We start from the raw sequence: 27,044 nt of genomic DNA, 5'->3' as shown, positions 1-27,044 counted from the left end.
ATTGACAGCGGGCGGGGCGGGGCGCCCGCAGCCGCCATTTTGCCCCTCCTCGGGCGGGGCGGGGCCGGGCTGGGTTCGGCCCCGCTGTCACCGGAGCGGGGAAGGATGCGGTGATCCCCGGCGTGAGCTGGTTTTGGCCAATATAGACGTGGAAAGGGGCTCAGCACCCGGGCGTCCTTTGCAGGGATGCTGTGTAGTTCTCTGTTTCCCCTCCACCTCTGGCAGGTGGGTCTCTGGGCGCTTTCTCCCGTGCCAGAGCTAGAACAATTCTCAACTGCGATTATTCTGGTTTAATTTATCATTTTCGTAAACTCCAATCCAGATAAGGCAGCAAAGATCACAAAAGCACGGAACAGGTCAGATAGGAAGGGACCACGGTGGGGCATCGGGTCCAACCTCCCTGCTCAAGCAGGGTTGATAAATAACATAGAGAATAGAAATTTTCAGAGACAGTCTTCTATGTGTCCTATGTAGATAAAGAATGCCTGCTTTCTAATGTTTCAGATTGTGTTAGAAAGTGTTTTCCAGCCATTTTGATATGGTGTTCATCCCAAAGCACACGGCACAGGAATCGCGCTCCCTCTCCAGTGAGGGAGACTCCACAGCCTCTCTGGGCGATCTGTTCCAGTGGCCGGGCACCTGCACAGTGAAATTGTCCTTGTTCGCGGTCAGGTGGAGCTTCCTGTGCACCAGTTTCTGCCCCACTGCTTGCTGTGCTATTGCTTGGCACCACCAGGAAGAGCCTGGCTCCAGCCTCTTGGCACCCTTCATGTACTGATACACATTGATGAGGTCCCCTCTCAGTCTTCCCAAGCCTGAACAGGCCCAGCTCCCTCAGCCGTTCCTCGGAAGAGAGGATCTCCAGTCCCCTGATTATCCTTGTTGCCCTCTGCTGGACCCGCTGCAGGAGCTCCATGTCTCTCTTGCACTCAGGAGCCCAAAGATGAAAGTCTCTGCCATTTCTTCAGCTGTTTGCCCACATCTCCAGCAAAGCTGGGTGGGTTTATAATCCTCTTAGCGCCTGGAAGTCCCTCACAGCTGTGTCTGCCCAATGCTTAGGTCAAGGTTCTTTTCAGGGACAAACTGCCACCATACAGAGCTGGAATAATTTGTGAGTGTTAATTGCCAAAGAGAAACCAACCCCCATTGTATAATTTTTGAGGCCTCGGTGTGTTCTGCAGTGAGGGAATCAGCGTGAGGGAGAAGCAGCATGAGGGATGGCAGAAAACAAGGGGGTGTGCTAACGTCTAAGGTTTGTCAGGGAAAATGAAAGGAGGTTGTTTGAAGTGTGCTTAAAAAAAGATCCGCCAGAAAAACCAAACATCCCTGGCTGACAGTGAAAACTGCACTGTCAGCATCATGGCTTTGATGCTAAGGCTAAGTGTGTCATCCCCCATGCTCCCCAGCAGCGTGTGGTGGGACAGTAACGAGCAGTTTAGGTAAGAAATCATTAAATGTTGAGCTGTCTGGGAAAGGGAGGGGGAAACAAGGTTGGAAATACCCTGGTTAGGCCTCATTAAGAAGGTACCCATCTTGGATAAGGAGGTGTTGATTTCTTCTCACTTACTCTGTTTCATCAGGGTCTATTAGGTTGTGGGGATGTTGTTTTTTTTTTTAAATAAACGTGGCTGGTCTGCCCATGTTTGGCATGTTAGTATTAAATAGCGGGCCCAGAAACAAGATTTCCCCTGTCACCTGGGAAGAACAGCATTTTTCTTGGAGCAGTACCTACTCTCTCAGCAAGGAGCTCCGCTGCAAGCACAGCAGACACCACTCTATCAGAACACCTCAACCCAAATCCCCAGCGTTTCTTGCTTTTCTTGTCCTACTTCAGGGAGCCTTACAAAGGCTCCTTTTTCCTGCAATCCAGTCACGGCTGTGCTAATCTCAGCACAGCACAGTTTTGCTGGCACACATGCTGCATCCCTTGCTGTTCTGTCCTGGCCTCATGTAGGTCTGGCAATGCAAGGTTTGACCTTTACCTAGTGCAGCTTTTGCAGGTGTCTGTAGCTACTTTGCTCAGAAGAGCAAATTGTTCTCAACCCTGTCCTGACAGCAGGGCAGGAAATAGCTTTGGTATAATAAAAGGAGAGAGAACTTAGGCACTGTTGGTTTTGGCAAGGTGATTACTCTGTATATAAGAACTGTATATAAGAACTGTAGGGTTAAGTAGGGGCATAATCTCAGGGAATACTAGACTGAAATACCTGGGAGAACATGGGAGATGGAGAGAAGTGGATTTGGACAGTCATATCATGCTTCTATCAGCATATCATGCTTCTATCAGCATATCATGCTTCTATATCAGCATTCCTAGCCCATTCTTGAGCTGATATTTTCCATGCTTCCAATAGCTGTGCCCCACTGGGGGCTTTTGGGTGCCCAATACAGAGCAGTCACATCTCCCTTCAGCCTTATCCACAGCCCCCAAAAAACAGCTGTGTGAGCAGCAGGTCTGCAAGGCCTTGCTTCATGCTGTCTTGGGTCCTATGAGTGAGGTCTTTCATGTGCTATGAAGTGCTTGACACCAAGCAAGATGGGCAGAATCTCTCTCCTGTATCAGTTCTGTGATTGCCAACAAGGACTGAATGCTGTGGGCCACTCCTCAGTAAGGACAATAACATTCCTCTTCTCTGTGCAGCCGTGTGTTTTGCTGAAACTTGCAGGTACTTTGATTTCATGCTGGGGAAACTGAATTGAAATGTGTGCAGAGAAATGGTGATGGCAGTGTCGGATGACCTTCACTGCCTCTAGTACCAGGCTACAATCACCCCAGAGCCGAGTCTGGATGTCAGTGTTTCAGCCTCCACCAGTAACATCCCAGGCTGTGGGAAATGATTTCCAGTCTCACTTTCTTCAGGTAGCCCCTCCCCAATCCCAAGTGGTGCATGCCTGGGCTGTCTCCGCATGACAAATGTTGCGCTGTTCCCACCTAGGTTTTATCCCTGGAGGAATTACATATTTCATAAGTGCTGTCTTCAATGTAGAAATATAAAAAAAAGCCAAATTATGCTCTGTAAAATATGGGTGTTGCCTCAGCTAATGGTAGTGCTCAGAGTTACACTATATTTATTGCTGCTGCTGAAGTGTTTGGCTGTTGGAGATGATGTGAACAGCTTTGTTTTGCTGAGTTGTCTCCTCCCAGTAGTACTGACATGGTGAATACCCAGAAATCCACAATGCCTGTACATACCTTTTTACACATAGCCTTAAAGTCTCTAGACTCTCTCTCAGCAGTATTGGGGCTTTTCCAGTATTTCAGAGCATGGTTCTCCATTGCTGGGTTGGGTGTTTTGTTTTTTTTTTTTTTTGAAGCTTTAGCTGCTGGAATCCAGGGGTTGCAGAAGAGTTTTTCTGTCCCTAAGAGAAAATACCAGACATTTCTCATTCTCTTGATTGTACAGGAAAACTGGAAAATAATATTTGAAGTTACCTGAAGGATTGGAACCTTTGATGAAAATGAAAGGATCCCCCAAATTACTTGGTTTAAGATCTCCTCTGTCCCCACATGCCCATGGCTCTTGGAGAAAACTGGCTCAGGGATGCTAGGGGAGGTGAGTGGTAATTTGCATCTCAACAGTTCTAGCCCTTGTTTGATTGACTCCAAAGGAATTATGTATCTTCTCACATAAAAAGTCCTCCTCGCTCCTGCCTTTGCTTCCATCTCTGCAGGCATCTCTGGCACCCCCACTCCCACTCTCTATTTGATCAAAGCTTCCCCTCTTCTCCTTTTATCATTTTTAAAGCATGCCTGCTTTAGACTCTCTGCCTCCTCCGCTGCAGCACATGCCCAGAGTCACCTTCCAGCCAAATGTACTTCAAGTTCCTGTGCATTTTCCATCAAGAGCCTTTATGTGGGAGAGCCAAAGTTGTCCCTCAAGAAAGGAGAAGCCATCTCAGGAGAAACTCAGAGGGGAGACTGAGAGCTGGCTGGGGCCTCCTCCCCTTCATTTGCAAAATTCTGAAGAGTAGACTGGAGAGGTAAGACTTGTGGTGTCTGTAGGGCATGAATGTGGCTCTTGTTCTGTCCTGGAAACTACTTGAAAAGCCACAAACATAGCATGATGGGCAATGGCAGAACCCACTGGGACTTGGAGTTTCAGTGCTTCTTGGTGGCCTTGCTATGGGCTGTTCTCTGCTGCCCGTGGAGCTTTTCTCTTTATAATTCATTGACAGGAGAGAGAGACAAGTGCTTTGTGATCTCATCCCTCTGTCAAAGCTCTTGGGACAGCCCCATATCAACACTCAGGACTGGGATGGATGGATGGATGGATGGATGGATGGATGGATGGATGGATGGATGCATGCATGCATGCATGCATGGATGCATGGATGCACGGATGCATGGATATAGCCAGGTGGAGCAGTTGTAACCCTCTCTCCTGACTCTGTGCCATGCCTCGTGGTTCCCACACAACTTGTGCACCATCCTGCAGCCCTGAGGGTTGTTTCTGGAACAACATCACCATGTTCAGCTACTTAGAAGGTATCAAGGAAAGAGTTTAAGGAAACAAAAGCAACCTACAGCTACCCCATGTCACAGGATGCCCATAACAGCTCCCTGCAGCACTGGTACTGCCCCATGGTTGTTCGGGGTTGTAAATTTTATTCCAGGATTACAGGGATTTGCTTGGTAAAGTGCTGATATTCACTACCTTTCTACTCCAAAATGAGGCTGATATCATCTAAATCCCCCCTGAGTTATGCCTACCCAGCCTGTTCTTCCCAGCCTTCAATGATGGAGACCCTGATGCTTGGCCAGGCAATCTACTTGAGTAATTAACTGTCTGTTCTGTTAGAAAGTGTTTCCTAATGTCTAACATCAATCTTACTCTTTGTAATTTAAACCCCATTACTCCTCACCCTATTCCCCAATGGAATCAGCAAACGATTCTGCCCTTGTGCCACTGCCCTACACCCCGACTGAGAAAGTCTCAGGCCAATTTAGGGCATGGTCTCTGCCCGCAGAGGTGGCTCCCCTGAACATGGTCACACAAACACAGGGGAAAACAGAAAGGAAAGATCTTTTGGCACAGTGCACTGCCAGAAATGAGACCCTTAGAAAGCACATGGGTTTGTGATGGCTCGCTGTGAGCCCGGAGGGAATGGGGCAGTAAAGGTGGGTCTGCAGCATGTGCCTCTTGTTCTCTCCTACTGCACCGGCGGTGACTGTAGTACCCAGGGGTGCTTGGGCAGGCGGGAAGAGCGGCTACAGGCACCAGTGAGACTTGGGGCGACAGAGGAGAGATTTCACCCATTGTGAGGGACCCTGTCTGCATCCCTGCCTGCAGTGCACCCCACCTTGCTGTCCCTACAGCCTGTGGGTCTGCCCCACTGCGTCCGGCTGTGCCACCGGTGTGCGTCACTTTGCGCAACCGGAGCGATGCAGCCCCCCCGGGGCCGACCCTCGTCACCTCCGGCCCCCCATACAGACTTTCTCCTTTAAGCCTAGCTAGCTCAGAAATGACCAAGCTGATCCCTCCCACCTGCCCGCTCCCCCTGGCCCGGCCCTGACGTCAGGGAAGGCGTGCGGATGCGTGTGTGTTCGAGGCGCACATCATCCACACATCAGATAGCGCAGATCCATCAGCCGGCAGGCAGCCAGCCGAGAAAGCCCCCTGGAGCCGGGCTGCAGGCGAGACCGCTGCTCCTCGCAAGGTAGCGGAGGAGCGTCCGGCCCCTCCGAGCACCGATGCTCTGCAGAGCGCAGCTCCAGGGAGCCCGTCGCTGCTAAGGAGGTGAGTAAGGGGAGGCACAATGGCCATGCAGCGCGCCAGGGCTATTGTAGCTGGAGATTAAACTTCACGGACCACCTTTTTCTTTAAAACCTGCTTTTTCCTTTTGACAGTGGAGAGGTGCGAGGATGAAGCGTGACTTCCCTCCGGTTTGGTTATTCCCCACCAGCCTCAGGAACAATAACTCCCCTGGGGGTGGCGGCGGCAATGTTGCACGTCTGCTTTAGCTTGGGGGCAAATAATCCAGGGCTTTGCCACGGAGGGCTGAGCTCAACTGGGATCCAGCTCTCGGATTGCCGGGTGAGCGGGAGGCAATTTGTGAAAAATCTGACTTATTAAAGTAGGCTGATAGTGATAGGGGCTGGAATTGGGATTTCTTTGGACTGGCTGCACTGTTCCTGCCGATGGCAAGTTAGATCCACAAAGGAGGAAGGAAGGACACGGACGAAGATGTCTGTGCCATGTCTTTGAACAGATGTCATGCTAATTAAAAAAAAAAAAAAAAACAAAAAAAAAAAAACATCAAAAGAAAGTAAACAAATCTCACAAATTTCGTATTTGGGAATGATGATTATGCATACGTGCTTAAAAGGTAAATCAAGCCTCCATGATGGTTTCTCCCTTTGCTTCTCCTTTGCATTTGTCAGCCTGCTTGCTTTCCCTCATGGCCTCTCTGAGAACTGGGCAGCCCAGCACTGACTAAGGGAGCTTTTTATAATCAATCCATAAAGGTGACATTCATATTTTAGCGCTAAGCAGGCTGTATCACAGGCGAGACTATCTCAGCAAAGATCTCTGGAGTTGGGAGTGTGATTGGCTTAGCTGGGAAGGAGATGCTGTCAGTGTGCATTGCCCAAAAACTGCCTAGTTTTATTTTTCCTATAGTAATTTGTCTCATCAAAGGGGTTTGTAATAGGCAGGATAGGTGAGAAAATTGCTTTGCTTCGTATTTAACTCTTAACATGATCTGGTGACCAAAAACGGGAGAGGGGGGAGCTGAGAGGCTTTCATTAGCATCAGACAGAGACAGCATTTATAAAAATCTGCCAGACACTAAGGCTGTGAGCCTTCTCTGAGGAAGGAAGGATGGAGAAACATAGCCCAGCCAGTGTTGCAGTGGCCCTGCTCACAGAAACCCCTGCCTGGAACCATCGTGGTTCCCCAGCTGGTTCCTGCCCTTCATGGCAGCCCCCCTGGGATCTCTGCTGGCCACCGTGTTGTTGTTGGGTCCCTCGGCAGGTGAATATGCCCAGCAGCCGAAAAATTGTATTTTTCGTTTTGCATTGATCTCTGGGGACACGCTCATGCGTCTGGAGGGGTGTAGCTCTTCTCTGTTTCAGCCTGTGTCTAGACAAGCTAAGTCTGGGGGGGCATCAGCCTCCCCAAGAATGGCAGCGGGCCAGAGCATTGCTTTCTGTGCTCCACGGGGTGAGGAGATGGCGGCTGGCAGCTGGCTGTGGAGATGGGGTGTCTTTTTGACAGAGACCTTTTTTTTTTTTTCTACTGGGGCAGGTTTAGAGGGGTAGTAAACCTGACTCCTCAACTGAGACCATTGGCAGTCACAAGGGATGGAGAAAACGTGATGGAGAGTGGCATGAAAGAGCCCGTGCAGGAGATTGCTGCAAAAGGCAGCAGAGGGAAAATAACCCCCAGCTCCTTGGCTGGGGCGGGGGAAGCACTGGCACTCGGGAGAGCCGAGTGTGGTGGCAGGCAGCATCCGAGCTGGGGATTTACAAAGAGAAGCGGCGCCGTGAAAGGGAATTACCCAGAAAGGCGACGGTCTGGCCAGCCGAAGGGTCACGTCCAGAGCCGGAGCGTGAGGGCCGCCAGCAAAGCGGCCACCCATCCGCCAATCCATCCTGGGCATCCCGGGGGCTCCAGCGGATGGGAAGGAGCACAAAGAAACGCCGCACGGGAGGGCCTTCTCACCGAGGGCGATTAAGCTAATTAAATATGTATTCCCCCGCCCGGGCGAGGGAGCGTGAGGGGGGTTTTTTCGCTGCCACTAATGAACGGGGAGTGGCAGACAGAGGCTGCTGCTTCTTCAAAAGGCTCTTTCCCCACTTCTAGGGGGCCTTGAAAGGCTGTTTAGTTAAACAAGGTCACAGCCAGCACCCAAGTCAATGTGTTTGGCTTTAAAGAAGGGGAGAGAGACAGTGATTTTATTTGATAAACCGCAGACCTTTCAGTCGCTGCTGATGAATGGGGTACTTGGATCTTGAGATAAAAGCTGATGTGTCTACTGCTTGTCTGCCTTAATTGGCCTGGGTTTCCTGCCTCCGCCTGCAAGGGCTCCTGACTGTCAGCTCCGCTTGTTCAGGAGCCTGTCCTCCAAAAAATATAAAAGCAAAGCTGGCTTCTGCTGCCAAAGAAGACTCTGTCACCAGAGGGCTCTGGGGTTTGGCTTTGAGATTTTTTTTTGGGGGGAGGAGAGAAAGTGGACAGGGAAGGAGGTGTTTTTTTATAGAGAGCATCCTTTCAGGAAGCCCTGGGCTTGCAGCCACTTGCCTCCTTGCCTCGGAGGACTGTCACCCCGGGAGACCCTCGGAGCAAAGCCACCAAGAGGAGACAGGGAGGAGCGAGGTGGAGGTCCAGCAGTGGCAGTGGAGGGTGGTTACTCTGGAAAGGCTTCCCATGCCCCGCGGCAGAGCCGGGCTGCTGCAGTCTCTCCACTTGCTTCCTCAAGTGACCCGGATTTCGTCCCTGCGCTATATACGTGCGTGGGGTGGACAGAGTGTTGTGGGGTGGTGTCAGCCAGGCCGGGAGAGACCTGAGGTGGGGAGAGATGCTCTCATCCTCAGCAGAGATTACTATGACCACAGGAGATTGAGGAGAGGGTGAAAATGCCTCTTGTGCTGAGGTACTCCCTCCCTCCTTGTCTCCTGCTGGAGCTGCATTGTGGAGAAATGACTGGGAAGAGGATGGTGGGGTGGAGAGCAGGGAGGGAAGGAGGACAGCAGAGGTTTTCCCTGATCTGTGTCTGGGCGGGGAGGGGAGGAGACATTGGTGAAGATATGCTTGTGTTCCCACTCTTCTTTCAGCCTGCTTTTGCCCCGAGTTTAATTTCCTTGGTCCCTTTGTTTGCAGCAGGGATTTAAATGAAGTGGGAGGTAGGATACAGCCCTGGAGTCCCCCATGTGCCAAAGCTCACCTTCAAAGCAATCTCAGCTTCACCAGCACTGCCAAAGCCAAGAATTCAGCTGCTGGGCACCAAGGCTGACCAACAAATCTGGGATGCTTGATCCATATCCTGAAGAGGGGCTGACTGCTGCTGGCTGAATGAGACGGCCTTGGCCTGGCTCCAGGACAGGGATCTCTGCTCCAGCCCCTTCTCCAAGCAGGAGATAGAGCAGGCAGCTCCGTGACATGTCCAGGCAGTGTATCCGCTAAGGATAGGGATCCTACAGCCTTGCTGTGCTCTGTCCCAGTGTTTACCCCAGTGAGCTGCCACCCTATACTAGTGCTGCCCTCCAACATCCCCATGGGCCATCCAGAGAGCCCTCAGAGTGCCTGTAGGGGATTGCACCTCACTTTTTCTCCCACAAGGAGCAAGCTCAGCTCCTGGGGGCAAACAGCAGCCCAGGAGGGCACCCTCTGCTGCTCCTTCAGCTCTCAGGAGCAGAATGTCTGCCTCCTCAGCAGTGCCCAGCAAGCTCCCATTCTTCACCACCATTCGTCCTACAAAACAGGGAGCCTTCCAGGGCACCTGGGCCTGGGCTGGTCCCACAGGTGAACCTGAGGCAAACCCATTCTTGGTTGCCACTTCACCAGTGCACACTGTTTTGTCCCTGCAAGCTCCCCCAAATGCACATTCCCTTATTTTAATTTTGCCTCTGGGAAACTTCCATTTTTCCAGCCCCTTGTGGATGCCAACCAACTCCTTCAGCATACTAATAGTTTGCTCCAAGCATCCTTATTCAGGTTAAATACGCTCCATTGTCCCTAAACTGGTGGGGGGATGGAAAGGCCTCCTCTGTCAGAGAAAGCCGCACAGAGGAGGTGCACCATGGTGAGGCCATTTTCATAGTGACAGCCTCATGATGTGGCAGAGAACTGAGGGCCATTTCCCTCAAATCATCCCACTCCTCCAATTCTAACACCTCCTGGGAAAGTGACAAACCCTGCAGAAATGCATGGGGATCACATCACTTTTTGCTGCCCTAAAGTGGCCAGGCTGCTCACCAGCACAGGCAGGGTGGTCAAATGGGGGCACAGATGGAAGCTGTGAAGCAGTTCGGTGTCTGGTCTGGCTTTGGGGTGTCTCGCTTGAGTGCTCCCTGAGCCTTGCTGAGCTCCTTAGGCATGGAGGAAGGAGATGTGAGCCTGGGAATGGGAACAGGAGAAGGAGATGCTGAGCCAGGGTTTGGGGGAAATAGATGCTGAACCTGGGCATGGAAGCAGAAGATGAGCAGCCCCTGTGTGGGGTGGGATGGGAGCAAAGGCATGGCATGGCAGGCAGCCAGTTGCTGCATGGAGGAGAGGAGCCATTGAAGCACAAGGAAGGGTTTGGTGTGGGGGTGGGTGGGGAGCCAGCAAAGGGAAAGACGGTTTGAAGGGGTTTGCAGCCACAACTGAAGTTGTCTCAGAGGGCAGGAGGAACGTGGTGGCTTCTGCCTTGGAGTAGGACTCTAGTGTGGCCCTTACTGCCTGGGCCCGGGGGTGAAGCTCTTCAGGGCTGAGAGGGGGTAGCTGTTAGGAAGCTGAGGCCCATATGGACAGCACCCCATGGCAGAATCCAAGCTGGACTGGCAGCTGTGGGGGCCCAGTGGCAGGCACAGCCCCTGGCAGAGGAAGAAGGTGGAGGAGGGTGAGGGGAACAGGAGTTGCCTGGTCCCTCCTTGACACTTCAGCTGCTCTAGAAATCTTTTCCCATGTCCTTGGTGCCTGCTAATTTCAGAGTGGAGGTGACCCCCTTTTGTGCATCCCCCCAGGGCCTTTGTGTCTCAAAAGGCCACGGTGAGTAAGAAAAGAAATTAAATATTCTCTGTGTTTCCTGGTGTGTGCAGGTGTTGTCCCAAAAGATGCTGCATGCCCCAGTGGGGTGGAAAAGGGCTAATGGGGTTGCTGGGGAAGGGGATGGGGTATATGGGATATTGGGCTCCTCAGCTCCAGGTGATGGAAACTCCTGAGCCCGAGGAGCAATGGAAATGGATGAGCCCCCACCCAGTGCACCCAAACAGAGGTGCCCTCAAGCAACCACTGGTGTGGGGCACCCTGGAACAGAGGCACCAGCGTCAGATGCAGCAACTGACTGGAATAAAAATCAACAGAGCAAGACCTTTCTGAGCAAGTGGCAGCAGTGCTGATCACACATCAGAGCATCTGGGAGACTTAAAAATGCACAGCCCCTCCAATTTCATGCTGGGGTTCTTCAGCAAGGACAAGAGTGTCCACAATTGTGATTGCTCCGTCTGCAGGGTTTCTGCACCTTAGGGCTTTAACTCCTTGAGAATGGCATGATGCCTTCAGAAACTGGAGCCTGATGATGGCAGCAGTTGGAGGTTGTGCTTGTGTAGTGGCTGGACTGAGGTGCCTGAGGGGCATGAGGGTTGCTGGCAGCCTCACTACAGTCTCCTGGTGTTCCTTCTTTCTGTAGGAATGTGCCTGGATGGACAGCAGCTGCTGGCTGGGGTTGGGGTTGTGTCCTAAATCCAGTGGGGCTGAAGCAACCTCCTATGCTGAGAAGATCTCAGCCCCCTGACCTTGATGTACTGACCTGTTGTCTCAGCCTTTTTTCTTCACTTTTTTTATCAGAAATCTCAGGATGGGGGAAGTTCTTAGGGTGTGGGACTGGAGGCCCAGGCATGCTGGCACTGCATGGGCATCCTTCCCAAAATGGTCCTTGCCTGTGGCAGCCCATGCTCCACTGCTTCTTTTTCCAGGGTGTGCTTTTTAATGACTTCACCTTAAATATGTGGGATTATCCCACATATTCAATTGTTCAATTGAAAGGTTGAACAAACCTGGTTTTTCCCTTGGGATTGATTTTCTGGAACATCCCAGGTGACTCCAAGCTGGGACAGGCTTCCTGGGGAAATTCCCGGTGCTGGAGGTTGGTGTCCAACGCTGAAGGCTGGCAGCATGTGGGAGCTCCCTGCTCCCACAAATGGCTGGGAGCCGAGGGACAATTCCTGGCAGCAAATTGTGCCAAAAGCCTCACAGAAGGCCCTGTTACCCCCCAGCCCCTTTTGCTCCCCAGGTCACCAGCAGTAGGCCCACACGCCTGGGCATCCTTTCTCCTGCTGCCCACCTGCCTGATCCCAAAACGGAGGAGCCCACCGACCCCACCATGTCATCGGACCCCAGCGCCCCACCGGCAGTGCCACCCCTGCACTCCCCCAAGTCACCGGTGTGGCCCACCTTCCCCTTCCAGCGGGAGGGCAGCCGCATCTGGGAGCGGGGCAACCTCCTGCTACGGGACCTGCCCAGCCCCCTCCCCACCAAGAGGACCAGGACCTACTCGGCGTAAGTACCTGGCGGGTTTGGGAATGTCCAGTTGAGCCATGGTCACCTGCAGTGCCTGCAGAACCCTTTGCACCTGGTGCACTTTGCCACTGTGGTGCCCAGCATTGCTGCACACCCCTGCCCAGAGTGCTGTGGGTGGGTGCCAGGCACTCGGCCTGGAACCGTCGTGTTCATAGCAAAAATCTCGCCCTGTGCCTCCACCTGGGCAAGTGCCACCAGTGAAAAATCTTCTCTTTCCTCCTGTAGGACAGCGCGTGCCTCTGCTGGCCCCATCTTCAAGGGCGTCTGCAAGCAGTTCTCTCGCTCCCAGGGCCATGGGTTTATCACCCCAGAGAATGGCACTGAGGACATTTTCGTGCATGTGTCTGAGTAAGTCCCAGGGCTTTGCAGTGCTGGAAGACCCCAGGGAAGCCATGCCATCTGCATGGAGCTGAAGACTTGTGGGCTGGGGTCTCCATGGGGTGGACATGGGTCTCTGCTTGTCCTGTACCCTCCATCACCAGTGGGTTTTCTTTTCCAAGGCACAACTGGTGGGTCAGGTGCCTTCCTTTATTCTGGGTAGTCTGGGGCAGGGGTCCATCTCTTGGCTGCAGCACCAGCACCACCACCACCTCTCCTTTCCTCTCCTGCAGCATCGAGGGAGAATATGTCCCAGTGGAGGGGGATGAGGTGACGTACAAGGTCTGCCCCATTCCTCCCAAGAACCAGAAGTTCCAGGCAGTGGAGGTGGTCCTCACCAACCTGGCGCCCCACACGAAGCACGAGACATGGTCTGGCCAGATCATCGGCTCCTAGGCGCCCAGGAGGGCCGTCAGCCACTCAGCCCCATGGAGCAAGCCTGCCCAGCCACTAACAAGGGATGTGGGGGGAGCCGAGGCGGCGGCGGGGCTGGGGCTGCCCCCAAACATGCAGGCGTTTGCGTTCAGTGTCTTTTATAAGGTTACGGTTTCCTTTCTCTGTGTGTGTTTGTAAATGTCTGTCGAGGGGGACAGGGGAAGCAGAGCCCTCCCTGACTGTCCCCCAACTCCAGGGGCAGCACCGAGCCCCATGTTCCATTCCTTGCTCCAGAGGCCATGGGGAATAGAGGAACCAGTCCTATACCCCAGCCCTCCAGCTCTACTGGGCTGAAGCAGGTACTGAGAGCAGGAGGGGGTGGGGAGAGGATGGGTGGCTCAGCTCACCCTCCTGAACTCCACTCTGGCAATATGGGCACCCCACTCAGTCCACAGTGGGACAGCAGCAGTGGGACATGCCCTGGCACAGGGACAAAACAGGGTGGTGTGGGGTGGCATATCACTGTGCGGGGTCTGGGTGGCTGAGACCCATCCCCATCGCTGGCAGCTCACAGCACCCACCTGAGCCACATCCCTCCATCACAAGATCTCAGGTCAGCGGTGCCACGGGGAGGTGACTGGTTTACAGAAAGCAAAAATTTGGTTTTAAGAGGCAGACAGGTGCTGGCAGGTCACCCGGGGCACTTGCTGCTGTGCCTGAGGGGCTGAACCTGGGCATGGGGCACTTGGCACCTCTGTGCTCCCACTGCTGCTGGGCAGTAATGCACTTTTCTTGGCTCAGTGCTGACAGGGTTTTGGGGAGACAGACACTTTCTCCTCCTTCTCTTGCCCCCCGGCCCCCTGGGGACCCCCTTCCCACGTGTGCGTGTGTGTGTGTGCGTGTGTGCATGTCTGTAGCTTGCTGGGGCGGTGAGGGGCTGAGGGGTCTGAGCAGCCTCAGCCATGGGGCGAGCACAGCCACCTCCTCCCCAGCCCCTCGGTGTAGGCAGGGTCTTGTATACAAAGCACAAACTTTGGTTTTGGTCTTTTCTGCCATACCCTGGCCAGGTGGGCTCCCACAGCCCTAGGGAGTGACAGGGCAGAGGGCACCGGGACAGGGACAACATGCACTGGGCTGCTCTTGAGCTCAGCCCAGGGAAACAGTGCTCATGCTCCAGGAATTACCAGCATCTTAAGGGGTTAAAAGCAGGGTTGGGGACAGTGGGGTGCCACCAGGTCCCCCTGAGCAGGGCAGGAGGGGATAGGCAGCTCCTGGAACACCATGCCAGCAGGAGCTGCTGACACTGCTGGTGCTCAGCATAGATGGAGAGGGGTGTTTGCCACTTTTTTTGCTGCCTCTGTTGGCGACAGGGCTAAGTGGGGAAAGGAGCAGAGCAAGGCTGGTGCCACGCAGGACAGCTGGGCCCTGTGGATTTGAGAGGACCATCCATGCTGGTGTGGGGATTACCCCAGGACCCTCCAGCCCACCTCACTGCCAACCCAAAGCCTGGCTCTCCCAGAGGCTGTGGCAACTCTGGCTCAGGCTCCAGGCATCCCCAGGACATGCAGTCAGCTTGGCCAAGGCAAACTGCTGGATTTTTTTTTTTTTTTTTTTTTTTGAAATAAACTAAAACCCTAGACTTGTTGGTGTTTTTACAAACTCTGGTGTGGTTCCCGCCTGTCTGACCATGTGTCAACCTTTGTAACATTGGCAATAAACCATTAAAAGTGACTTTCCCATGAGCCCTGCCCATCCCGGCTCTTTGTCCTGTGTGCATGTGTCACAGTGACTCTCTCAGGTAAAGTACCTGGAGCACCCAGGAATTTATCCAGACATCAGAAAGGACTCTCCCACAGTATGTCCCCGAGGGTGCTGGAGATGCTCCACACTGTGGGCCTGGGACAGGAGGCTGCTGCTCACTCTGAGGGGTGACCAGGAGTGGGGCTGGTCCCCCATTGTTGTGGGGACTTTGAAGTGTCTTGCATGTTGTCTGGCTGCCTTTCACCCAGCACAGCCCAGCACAAAGCACACACTGCCTCCAGCTGCTGCGTGTTGTGGCTTTAATAGGATTGATTTTAATTTTTTAATATACATAGCTATGTATTTAAATATATTTCTCATTTAAGAGTTGTCATCAGCCAGACAGGAGCTGCCCATCTCCCACTGATATGGATCCATACACCAAGACAGTCCCAGGCATGGGGCCTGCCACGTCTGCTTGCTCATGTCCTTGGGAGAAACCCCCACTTACGCTGTGGGCACCCACCATGAGAGGAGCATCATGGCAAAGGGGTCTCAGGGACAGGCAGGAAATGCCCTTCACTTCAAAGGTGCAAGTCACCTCAGCCCCTAAGGCCACCAGAGTGCCCCACACCGTCAAGGCCAGACCCTGCTCACTCATCACCCTCACTCATCACCAAGCTCACTAGAGGTCCTGCTGGCTATGAATAGACTCACAGGAAAAATAAACTCCCCAAGACTCACACATAACCTGATCCACAGTGAAACAGAGAGGAAGGAATCACAAAACACAATTCCTCCAGGAAGGTTGCAGTGGAGGGCCAAAACATGTGACCTGTGAAAAGGGTATCCTGCATACAAGCTTCTCCAACAGGTCCTCTTCTCCCACACAGAAATCTTCCCTGGGTAGAAAGAGGAATTTGTGGATTTGCTGAGTATTTCTGGATGCTGGGCAGACTGCTGTGCTCATACAAATGTGCTGCATCAGAGATCGGATGTGTTGTAGTTAGGAGGTGCAGTCAAGTGAAGGAGACAGCATCTCACCAGCACTGGTCATGCAGTATCCCTGCTCCTGTGGCCAGGCAGCAGTGCCAAGGCTCCAATGTGGGAGCCATGCCCTGGGTCTAAAAGCACCAGTGTCTCTCGCCTGAGGAGGATGGTGGTGCCTTGCCTAGGTGGCGGTAGCCAGCTGAGAAAGTCCTCTCTGCAGTCCAGCTGCCAGTGGAAAATGGAGAGCCACGATGAGGAAACTAGGAACAGGGGAGAGAAAACAGGACCAAGAGATGGGGCAGTGCCATAACCAGCAGGGATGGGGTAAGAAAGGTTCCTGGGGAACAATGAGAGAGGGTTTGCAGAAACCTCCAACATTCTCCAAGTCCACAAACACCAGATCTGTGTACCTTGGGGAGCTACAAGCAGGACATCTCCATGGAGGGGATCCCTGAGCTCCTTTTGAGCACCAAGTTGTGACAAGTGTCACCATTGTGGCCACATACCACAATGCAACTGCTGGGAATAAAACAACAATGTGAGGGAAAAGGTCAAAGGCTGAAGGAAAGATGTGGGTTTGCAACCCACAAAGATCCAGGGAGAGGAACAGGACATATGACAATTGCACTGGACATCCTGTCTCCCTAAAGGTGAGCTTGTAAACTGGGTGTGTGGGATGAGATGGGGGGAAGAGCAAGCTTGGAGGACACTGCTGAGCAGGTACCTCCAGTAGCTCTATGAACCAGGTGTTTCAGGTCAACCAGTGTTGACCCCTGCTTAAAATGCCTCTGGCAGCAGGATGGAAAGCTGAGCACTGGGGAGGGAAGAAGACTTGGTCTGTTATGAATGCCCTGGGTAAGGTTTTATAAAGACACATTTCTCTTATGAGGACTGTGGGAGCTGGGCCTGTTTAGTCCAGAGAAGAGAAGACTGCGGGAGGATCTCATTAATGCATATAAACATCTCAAAGGCAGATGCCAAGAGGATGGTGCCAGGTTCTCTTTGGTGGTGCCCACCGACAGGATGATGAGCAAGGGCCATAAACTAAAACACGAGGAACACTTCAACATGAGGAAGAACTTGTTTACATTGAGGGTGGCTAAGCACTGGAACAGGCTGCCCGGGGAGACTGGGGAGTCTCCCTTTCTGAAGACATTCAAAACCCACCTGGACACATTCCTGTCACCTGCTCAAGGTGACCCTGCCTTGGCAGGAGGGTTGGACTAGATGATTTCCAGAGGACCCTTGCAACCCTAACAATTCTGTGATTCTGTGATGCCCAGTGGATACATTAGTGGGAAGACCACTGGAAATCCTTCTACCCCAAACTGTTCCATAGCATGAAGTGCCAAGATTCTCCAGGTCTGACTTGAAAATAGGGAATAATATAGAAAATAAACCCTAGGTGTTTTCTGTAAGCTAAAGAGAAGAATTGGTTTCTTTATGCATCCGAGCAAAGCTCAGAGCAGCAGCTCAGCCATGTTAAAGCTGTCGTTCCCAGGTCATCTGCAGGGAGGGACTGGCACACTGTGGCACTGATGGGAAGGACACGGGGACCTCTCCATTAGAAAGCATAATGGTGCAACAAGCTGGGATCTCAGCTACTCCTTCCTACCACAGGCTTAGAGCAAACAGCCTTCCTGGCCTCCTGCCTCAGAGCAGTTCTGGTGAATGCCCCGAGCCTCAGCAGCCCCAGCCTCTCTGGCCAAGGTGCAAGGGGGAGAGGAAGGTGAGCCACATGTTCCCTCATGCACAAGTGTTACGAGAAAGTGCATGGAAAAGGAGAGAAGAGGAGAGGAAAGGGAGTGCAGGATGGACATACACTCACTCTTTGGCCCTTTCAAATGCTTTCTGACCACAAAAGCATCTGCATCACTGCCCACCGCAGCTGAACTGTCAAGAGAGAAATTTCCCTGGAGGCAACGAGGGCCTGGTGACCCCCAGCCACACACGGGGAGCACTGAGGGGCTGCTCAGCCAAGGCCCCCTCCTGCCACCCACCCACACTCACGTGTTACATCCTGACCAGCTCTGTCAAGTGTTTTTTTGGTCTACCCTGAGCAGATTCCTCAAATGAAGGTGCTTTTCCTGGTGGGGGGAGAGAGTGGGACTGGGGCAGGGCTGCAGGGACTGGGCAGTCAGCACTCATTTGCTCTTTCTGGAAAGAAGATTTCACGGCATCGCTGGACTGTGTCCTGGGGGGACTGGACACTGTGTCCTACAGTGCGGGGATCATCATAGATTTCATAATCGTTCCCTCCCTGCAGGGGAATAGAAAATAGCGACAGCATTAGCAGGGTCTTGCCAGAACAACCTCATCCATGAATCCACATTTTGCTCTGTCCCATGGGAAGCTGGGCTGGGAGCCAGAGGCTGAGCAGGCAGGGACTTAGTGGGCAGGGGCAGGCAAGGCTTTGCTGGCCCATGGGGGCAGAAGAGGCTGGGCTGGGAGCTCTGCTCCCTCCCTCTTCAGTGCCAGGGGAGGAGCATAGAAAAGATGGGGAAGGTCCCAGATCTGCAAAGCTTGTCCAGGAGCCTGGGTTAACCCCTGCCCTGCCTGTGGAGGGGCTAGCAGAAGGTGGGATGGGCACATTTGGGGAGCAGGAGCTGCCAGTATCTGGGAAGAGCTGAGTGGATTATCAAGCTGATCTACAGCAGTAAGGAAGCATCATCCCCCACTGCTCTAAAGGGAAAGTGAAGCTAATCCTGCTGTTGAGGAGTCCTCTCCTAAGTGCTGGGGGCTTGTGTTCAGGGTCATGCACGCCACAGCAGTGGCTGCTGCCCTCCTGAGGCTGCTGGGGCAAGGGAAGCAATGCTGAGGTGGACCTGCTTCCCAGCATAGTGAATCCAAGGTGATTTCCTCACGAGCCAGCAGAGCCATCACGAGAGCATCGCAAACCCACCGCACAGGGCAGCATCTTCTCCCCTCACACCACTAAAGGTCTGTGTCGGCACCAGTGGGACCATGGGACCCATGATGGAGCAGCAGGAGAGAAAGCAGCCATGCGTGGGGAGAGTGGGGCGTACTCACAGGGGTTGTCTCGTTCCCAAAGAAGTGGATGGTGTCAAATCTCTCGTCATCGAGCACGTTGAGGCAGTAGCGCTTGTCCCAGCCCTCTGGGAAGACGTCAAAGCTGATCATGCCACCTGCCAGGAGAAGAGAGGGCATCAGGCAATGTTGCTGGCAGCTGGATGACTGGGGAGAGCCCCCACCTCAAACAGCAGCCACAAACACCAGCTCTGCCTTGGTGTTCCTCTTGGTACATGGCTAGGATAGTGGCAGAGGCTGTTCCTATGGCAACAGGCTGCAGTGACATCAGCATGACTGGGGTGACATTAGCACAGATTCCCTGCAGGCAAGCAGGAACCAGAGGGTTCTTCCCACAAAAGGCATCTTTTGGGGGGAGATTTTGGGTCACGCCTTGCAGATAGCACCAGCACATTCTGTGTCCCAACAGGGGACAATGACCTTGGAGACTGGCACCAAACTCTCTCCTAGGCTCCTGCTAGACATCACTGGCCCTTCTAAAACCACTCTTCTGATGCTCCTTAACTGTGCAGGGACTGGGGTCTCCTGCATGCTCTCTCTGCACACTGATCAAGGACCAAGGACCTTGCCTTGGAGGTACCACCAACCCGCTGACATAATAAGGGCACGACCCTGACCTGTGACTTCTTGACACAAGAGTTTAGTGAGGGTTGCCAACATCTGGAGAGGCACCAAGACCAACATACACAGTGGCAAGGGAGCTTTCCCAGAGAACATGTATATGGACATGGACACCCACAGCCACCAAGGGTTAACAAACTTCCCAGCCCTTGCTCTTACACCAGGCAGAGTTTACCCCAGCACTTTGCTGCTTTTTGGGGGTGCTTGGAGGCAGCACCTTCCCCATCCTCTCAAGTGCCACACTGTGTCCAAAGGCTGCAGAGAGACCCTTGTCCCAGCACCAAGACAGGAGACATGCTCTTCCCAAAATAAAGCCTGCAACTTAGGGCACATGTATGCTTAGGTCTCAGTCAGATCCAGAGGTACAGGGATTTGAGCTGGTATGTGTGACCTCCTGCCAGTCAGCTTGTCTTCTCCAGGCAACCTACTGGAGTAGTCATGAGAAATCCTGGAGTTTCACACTCTCCTTCTTAAATTATAATCCTACCTCTCTAAAGAAGAGAGTGAATAGACAGATAATCACAGGGTCAGTTCCTGCTGAAGAAGAGGCACTGATACCCCAGGTTGCTCAAACATGCAAGTCCTGATGCCATGCACCTCCCCTTCCCAGCTGTTTGGAGTGTCCCTGTTGGTTTGGGGATCCTGAACCAAGCCTCCTTGGAGCCTGAGAAGATGGGGATGGAGCCTATATGTCCACCTTGCAGCAGAGAAACTGGACAGGGCACTGTGATAAGGGTGGGAGCAAATGCCCTATGAGCTCAGGGGAGGCTTACAGCAGGATCCAGCATTAGAGCAGGAGCTAAACTTGGTGACATCCTCTTTTTTTGCATCCAAAGCCATTTACCTGTAAAAAGCACTGCTTTTCACTGCATTCTAGCCCTTGAAACAGAGCTGGGCAGCAAGAAGGGGCTCCTGATGTCAGCTGGAGCAGGTAAGAAATCAAAGGGTATCGAGGTGGTGTGAACCAGCCAGCACTGTTACTCCCCTAGGTAGAGCAGGGACCTAGGGGTCTGCAGGGAGACCTCCCACCACCTCTGGGCCTTGAATCCTCCACAGCCAGAAGGCACATGGAGCTAGCCTGGCAGAAGAGTTAAGTTTCTGCCTGCCCTTTTTTCAGATGCCTGACCTGAGACACCCCACATTTTCTTTGTGGAGGAGCGAGGGGCCCACAGCTCCCCTTCATGTTTTTATACAACAGGCCTGGGCTCTTTGTGGCAGCTTCCCAAAGCCCAAGAGAAAGGCCCATTGTCCAGCTCTCACAGGGCACACAGCAGCAGGGACCTTGTCTTTCTCTGCTCTGACAAACGGTGTGTGCCAGCGCTGTGGGCAGCACAGGATGCCTCTGGCGGGATGCTGAAGGCAAGCGAAGGCTCTGAGAGAAAAGCTCTTGGAGGATCAGAGGGCCTGGAGTGTCACCCACTGCCTCAGCCTCACCACCCCCTTGCCCTCTGGCTGGGCTGCCACATGGAACCTTCTTATCTCACACCCCTGAAGAGGACCCTCTTCCAGCATCACCTCCACAACTTACACACCCTCACATTTTTCTCCCTGTCCTGGCTAGACACCCAGGATTGCTCAAGCCCCTCCTTCAGCTCTGTACCTTTGGTAAGCTGGCTGTCAGAAGCATCCCAAGAAGCGGCCCTACAAAAACCCATGGCAAGGAGCTGCAATCTCCCTCCTTGTCAGCTCTCCCTCCAGGAAGAAAGATGTTTCCCTTGCAGCTAACTGTCCCAAGAAAACCCCAGAGCCAAGACGTGCATTAGTCTCCTGTCCCATTCCTAGAGAAGAGTGCTTGTGCCTGGGGCTCTGCTGGCTGCTCTGCTGCTGATGTTTGAGCCAGAACAGATCCATTGGGCAGCAGTGGGCTCCACTAGCTGAGATTAAGGCAGGGATAATGTCACAGGATAGAAACCTGTCTGTCTGGCCGATTCCCAGGGAGGGAAGTCTGCAGCATGGCTTACTCTCTGCATGGATGCAGACGTCATGGATGCAAACGTGACTCCCCTGTGGCAGCTCTCCAGGACTAAAATCTCCTTCTGCTCTTCCCAGGGTTTCCAGACACTCAGAGGGAACAGCTGGGATTCCTGCTCCCTTTCACAGAATTTTATGGGAAACATGATGAAGGCAAAGCCGAGGAAGCCCTCCCTGCTCACCTCGAGAGAAACGCAGGCCTTTGCCAGCAAATTCCCTCTGCAAGGCTGCCACAAACTTCTCCCGTATCCGCTCTTTCTGTGGAGGATAAGGAGGAAGGGAAGAAAAGAGGGTTGGAATAATTAGATGTTGACAATCTCCCAGAAACCAGCATAACCTGTCTGCTGGGCAACTCTGCTCCCTCCCCACCTGCACTGGGCCCCAGTGCCATGCTGTTTAGCCAGCTTCCACCAGTCCTGCCCAGTGTTCAAGCAGGCCACCAGCTCACTCCACCGGGAGGAGCAGATCCCAGATCTTCCTTGGCAATGAAATGCAACTGCTTCAGTTTCCCACAGCCCAGTTCATAACCCAAAGCCTCCGGTTTTGCTAAAAAAATCTTGCAAAGACCAGCTGGTCCCTCAACCCCTAGAAAGCTTCCCCAGGCAGAAACTAGTATGAACATGGGCCAAATCCTCTAGAGACCTGCCCAGCAGATCTGCCATGGCCCTCCCAATTTGGAAAGCCCATTAGTTCCAGCTCTGTTTGGGCTAGGGAAGTGGGAGAGAGAACACAGCTGCTGGACCATCTTTGGATACTGTAAATGAGGAAACACACTGTTAAATAACTGCCTCATTCCCTGGGGCTCTCCCACAGCACAGGGGATCCTGCTGGCCACCCCCTTGCATTGGTGGTCCCTAATGAAATCAAGTTTCTTCTATTCATCTGTGTCTTCCCTTGGGCTTCCTGGCTCCCAGTCCTGTCTCCCCCTTGTTGCATACGCTTGAAGCTGAACCTCCCTTCTCCTTGGGAAGGCAGGGGAGGACGTAAGACCTGAGATCTGGGGTCGTGCAAAACCAGCCAAGGGGAGGCTGAGCCCAGGTCTGGCCCTTGTACCTTGTCCAGCTCTGAGAACTCGATTCGCTCCTCTGGGGTGCAGCTCCGACCAATGGGGGAGATGTTCAACATTCCATTGCGAAACTCAATGAAGGTCCCTCTGTGGGTGGGCAAAGGCACAAGGTTACTGGGGCAGGGAGAGAAAAACAACCTTTCCAGGAGAATGGCTGCTTAGTGAGGCTCTGCAAGAACATGCAGGAGGAGAGAAGCCATGCCCACTCCTGAGTGCTTCACAACAGGCACCGATCAGGCACCAACAACTGCTTAAGGTCCCAGGGAGCTCAAAGTTTTATAAAAAGAGACTGTGAGAGAAGAGAAATAAACAGTCCCTCTGTGCCCTGGGGATAGGCTGGAAGCAACGAGCTTAGGGGAGATGACAGATAACATTTTCTAATGTTGTGATAACTGCAAGGACAGCTATTGCCTGGCCTGGACCAGCTGCCTGATGAGGCTGTGGCACCTCTACCCCAAGAGGCTCTTAAGAAATGCTGTGAGGGTTGGGTGAAACTGGCAGTACCTTGGGGCAGTGGGATGGCCCAGGTTACTGTAACTCTGGCAGCAGGCTGAGGAGCAATCAGGGCCTCCTCAAGCGACACAAATCAGGGTCTTTGTATCTCCCTCTTGACCCCTGCACCTTTGACTGCAGCTCTTATCTAAGCCTGCACAGACAGGATCCAGTTCCTGCTTGCCACCCTCACCTTGTGCTGGGGTCACTTCTCGGCTTCCTCGGTGGGGTGGTTTGAAAGCACTGAGCTGGCAGAAAACTGCTCCCTTCTTTTGTCTCTGGTAAAAACCCAGCTACTATTGTTTGTTTATCGAGGGGTCAGACAGCTATACTAGCACTGGTGGGGCAGAAACAACAGGGGATGGCAGCCCTGCCTGTGTGAAAATAGATTTAAATTCTTGTGCTGGAGAGGGACATCCCCTCCTGTGTCCAGCTGAGGACCCCTGAGGTTATTGTCCCTCCCAGCCCTGCCTGCTCTTTCTCTGTGATAAAATGCTTACCACCCTGAGTCTGGAGGAAAAGCTCTCCCCCTCCTCTCTGGGGGAGAGGAACACAGTGAGGAACATCATGGAATGGACACACAGGCAGCCATGCCTGCAGCATCTCTGTGGCACCTGGGTTTGGTGGCTCATACCCCAGGCCAGGACTCAGGAGATGTGGGTTAAAGTCCTTGCTTTGCTGAAATCCCATAAGGTTAAATTCACAGAGCTACTTGTGAGCTGAAACTCCATCAAGGCTGTTGGGTAACCAGACAGCAGTGAGGCAACCAAACAGCCTTGAGCGTTCTGGGTCCCAGCCCGTGCTTTCGGGGGCCTGTTCTGCCAGCAGTCCTGTTGGAAGGAGCCACCCTAGCCCCCCTCACTGGTCCTTGTACTGCCACGTGGTGACTCATATCAAACAACTAATCTAGATCACAGTTTAGCAACTTCTACCAGATTCATTTCACCTGCTCGTGTTCACTGTACAAACACAGGGGGAGAGCAGGAAAAAAAATCAGCCATGGCAAGGGGGGGCAGAGCTGCTGCCCCCAAAAGCCCTGGGTGGCTCATGTATTCTTGAAACTGTGGTCTGAGGTGAGGTTTGACCCTGCAACCTGGCTGGTTTAACTGCAGGCTGCATCTGAAAAAGGCCCTCCTGCTCCCCTCTTCCACCCCCATGCCATCAGTTCTCATTCTTTCTGTGCTAAGAGTGAGCTGATCCAGTGGAAGACTAACCTCTCTTGTCCTGGTAGTGGCCTGGTCTTCCTTCAGCAGAGGTGTACCAACCTAGCTCACCCTCTGGCTGCTGGATCTCAAGGGGAAGAGCAGAGAAGAACACAGGGTAGGGAGCAGAGCAGGGCCAGCCAGCAACACTGGCTTAGAAACAGTGTGAAAACTTGTGTTCAGGGGCTGGACTTCCCATCCTAAGATCCATTGTTTGCCTGCTTGGAAACATATGCTACCAGTGAAGCCTGATGCCCTGACCAGTACCAAGCTGGTACCATTGTCCTAAATGAGATACATACGGTGGCTGCACCCTGCTTCCCAGGGAGGAAAATTCAAGGGGCAAAAGAGCAGGCATTATGCTAAAACATTGTGCAGACTCTTCAGAGCAAACACACTCCTCCATTATTTGCCCAAGGTGCCCAGCTCAGGGAGACAGTGATCCTACACAGTGCCTCTGGATGCTAAGATAAAACCTGGAGCAAGACAAACTCTGTAGATCAGCTCTTCTTAGGAGAGATCTGGAGCTCAGCTCCATAGAAATCAGTGTCATGACTTCTACTTGTATACGCTTGAGCCATTACCGTTTCTTGGGCAGCTTCAGCAGCGCCATGTAGTTGAGACAGAAATTGATCAGATCCTGCAGCAGCTCCTCCCCCAAGTGGTCCTGAATGGCCTGCCAAAAGAGAAGGACAAGTGACGATGCTTGACTTCCCATGAAGCCCACCTGGAAGAGGTATCAACTGGGGAGAAGAAGCTGCCCATCTGCCTGGGTAGGGCAGGCACTGCTCCCCACGGTGCACAGGGCAGGAGAGCCATGGCTACAAAGGGAGCTGAACTTACTTGTTTGGAGACCAGCTGCCCATTCTTGTATTGCACTGTGCCGTTCTCTGCGAAGACGTAGTCAAACTTATCAATAACTAAGAGGGGAAGAAAAAAAGAGGAAACATTACTACTGCCAGGGAAAAGGGGCAAAAAGGACTGGGATCAGGACTGAGTGAGCCATCTTCTTGCTTCCTTAGTACTGTGCTTTCCACAGCTCCTGTGCTCTGCAAAGGGCCACTGGCCATCCTACGCTCATTGCTTTCCGCAAAGTGGATGAGGAGATTATCTTCTGCTCACGGGTGGGGAGGTGACGCATGCAGGGGGAAACGACCTGACTGAGGTCACGGGCTGAATCAGTTGCAGGACTAAGATAAAGGCTCACAAATGTTTGGCTTTCAACTACATACGTGCTACTCTGCTCTCTGCTGTGCTCTCCCCACTGCCAGGCTGCTGGGGTGATGTAGTTACTGGTTATCTAACTCCAGCTCCTCCTGCAACCCAGACACGCAGCACTGGCGACTCAGCAATCAGCCTCAGCCGGGAATTTCTCGGCCTCCCTCCACTAACGAAGTGGGAGGCAGAGCTTGGAGCCCAGAGGCGCTTGTCATCCATGCCGGAGAAGGAGAACACGGTGGGGGAGGCAGGCGCTGCCCCCTTGCGCCCATTGGAACGTGACGAGGAACCCGCGGGGACCCCACCGCGGAGCAGCAGGGAGGCGAAAATTGCCTGTGAGGCGTGAAGCTGTCAGAGCTCTGAGGTAGCTCGTACAAAACTGACGCTGGAGCCGGCAGCATGGATTGGAGCATCCCTGCCTGCCCTCCACACACGGGGAGAGGGAGCCAAGCAGCAGCTCCCGAATGGGCACGGCCAGCCACCCCAAGGGCAGCCTTGGAGTTGGATTTAGGGCACAGGTGACCCCCGGGAGACCTCGTCCGCCGCGCTCACCTTCGTCCCCTTCCCCCAGCTGCTCAGCTATCTTGGCATAGTCGGAGCCTCCCACCACGCCGATGTGCACCCTCTCCCGAAGCTCCCGCAGGAACGCGTCCACCTCCGGCTCGATTTTCTGGCGGGGAAGCAGCGGGTGAGGCCGCAGCCGGCGGGACGAGCTCCGCCTCGCTGGCCTCGCCCCCCAGAGTCCCGCGCCCCCGCGCCTCGCTACCTGCCGGGCCGGCGTCAGGGTCCCGTCCACGTCGAAGAGACAGAGCACCCGACCCCGCGCCGCCGCCATCCCGCCCGGGCTCTGCGGGCGGGGGGCGGGACCGCGGGAGCTGATGGCGGCCGCCCGCCCTCCGGGGCCGCACGGGCGGGACGTGCCGCGGTGCCGGGCACCCCTCGTCTGCTTCCCCGCGTTTCCATGGCCCTTACAGGGATACACTAAGGTGCGGGTCTTGAACAGCTTCCCCGCTTCAGCTCTTAAATCGTTTTAGGGCCTGGAGTTTGGGGGAGGGTGCATGTGTGGAGCGTGTCTTCACATTCGCTGTTACTACTGCAGCGCCCCCCGGAACTGAGGGGCTGTGCGTCTGCATTGTGCTACCTGGTAAGTTCAGCTCCTCTGAGGGTTTCTCGGCCCTAGTGAAGGGGACAGGAGCAGCACGCACTTTCCTGTTCAGTACCTTTCCTAGTCATTGCTTTTCCAATGGGATGCTGTTAATATTTTCACCGGGGAAGCGAAAATACCCTCTGCACAAAGCCAGTAGCTTTTGCTTTGACCTGCCTACCATTTACCCCACGAGTCATTTAGGATTTAATTAGACCATCTGGTCAGACCATATTCATACAGTGCTGTATTATGCTGGCATGATGCAGGCAGCCGGCCCCATATCCTGCCTCCTCCCCTCCCCACCCCCTGCCCCCATCTCTTACAATAATTCCTGAATTATTTTCCAAAATCAAAACTAGCCTATGTGGAACATCCAATGAATGCTTTCTGCTCAAAAGTTAGCTTGCATTCTCTCCCCCAAGAGTGCTCATTGTGCTGAGCTAGATTGGAACTAGGGAGAGATTTATTCTTCTATTATGGTCTGTTTGGTTTTTGCCTCAGTATAATTTGCCCCAGGATATGATGCAACCCCTTTTCCCAGTTCTCCACCAGATTCCTCTCAAAAAGAAGCATTC

General features: G+C 53.4%; 2 protein-coding genes across 5 annotated transcripts; one reads left to right on the top strand and one right to left on the bottom strand.

The window, feature by feature from the left end:
* The first annotated feature begins 63 nt into the window (after positions 1-63).
* Positions 64-14,716, top strand: CSDC2 (cold shock domain containing C2). 4 transcript variants are annotated; one of them, XM_053942543.1, is made up of 6 exons: positions 64-225; positions 3,405-3,554; positions 3,784-3,981; positions 11,935-12,200; positions 12,447-12,569; positions 12,833-14,716. In XM_053942543.1, the coding sequence occupies exons 4-6, from the start codon at positions 12,025-12,027 to the stop codon at positions 12,993-12,995; spliced, it is 462 nt and encodes a 153-aa protein (XP_053798518.1). In that variant the 5' UTR covers positions 64-225; positions 3,405-3,554; positions 3,784-3,981; positions 11,935-12,024; the 3' UTR covers positions 12,996-14,716. The 4 variants fall into 4 exon arrangements, with proteins under 4 accessions (XP_053798518.1, XP_053798517.1, XP_053798519.1 ...); XM_053942542.1 differs by lacking the exon at positions 3,784-3,981; XM_053942544.1 differs by lacking the exons at positions 64-225; positions 3,405-3,554; positions 3,784-3,981 and adding an exon at positions 4,004-5,738 and having other exon boundaries at positions 11,918-12,200.
* A 1,365-nt stretch (positions 14,717-16,081) lies between these two features.
* PMM1 (phosphomannomutase 1) lies at positions 16,082-26,824 on the bottom strand. Its single transcript, XM_053942534.1, has 8 exons — positions 26,089-26,824; positions 25,875-25,992; positions 24,948-25,024; positions 24,689-24,780; positions 22,398-22,497; positions 21,527-21,602; positions 18,735-18,850; positions 16,082-17,964 (listed from the first exon to the last, which is right to left on the bottom strand). Exons 1-8 carry the CDS (start codon positions 26,155-26,157, stop codon positions 17,842-17,844), a joined length of 771 nt encoding a protein of 256 aa, XP_053798509.1. The 5' UTR covers positions 26,158-26,824; the 3' UTR covers positions 16,082-17,841.
* Positions 26,825-27,044: the final 220 nt, after the last annotated feature.

This window comes from Vidua chalybeata, chromosome 5, assembly GCF_026979565.1.
Source record: "Vidua chalybeata isolate OUT-0048 chromosome 5, bVidCha1 merged haplotype, whole genome shotgun sequence".
Classification (NCBI taxonomy): domain Eukaryota; kingdom Metazoa; phylum Chordata; class Aves; order Passeriformes; family Viduidae; genus Vidua; species Vidua chalybeata.
Note: the sequence above shows the minus strand (reverse complement) of the source record. Positions and strands in the feature narration are given on the sequence as shown.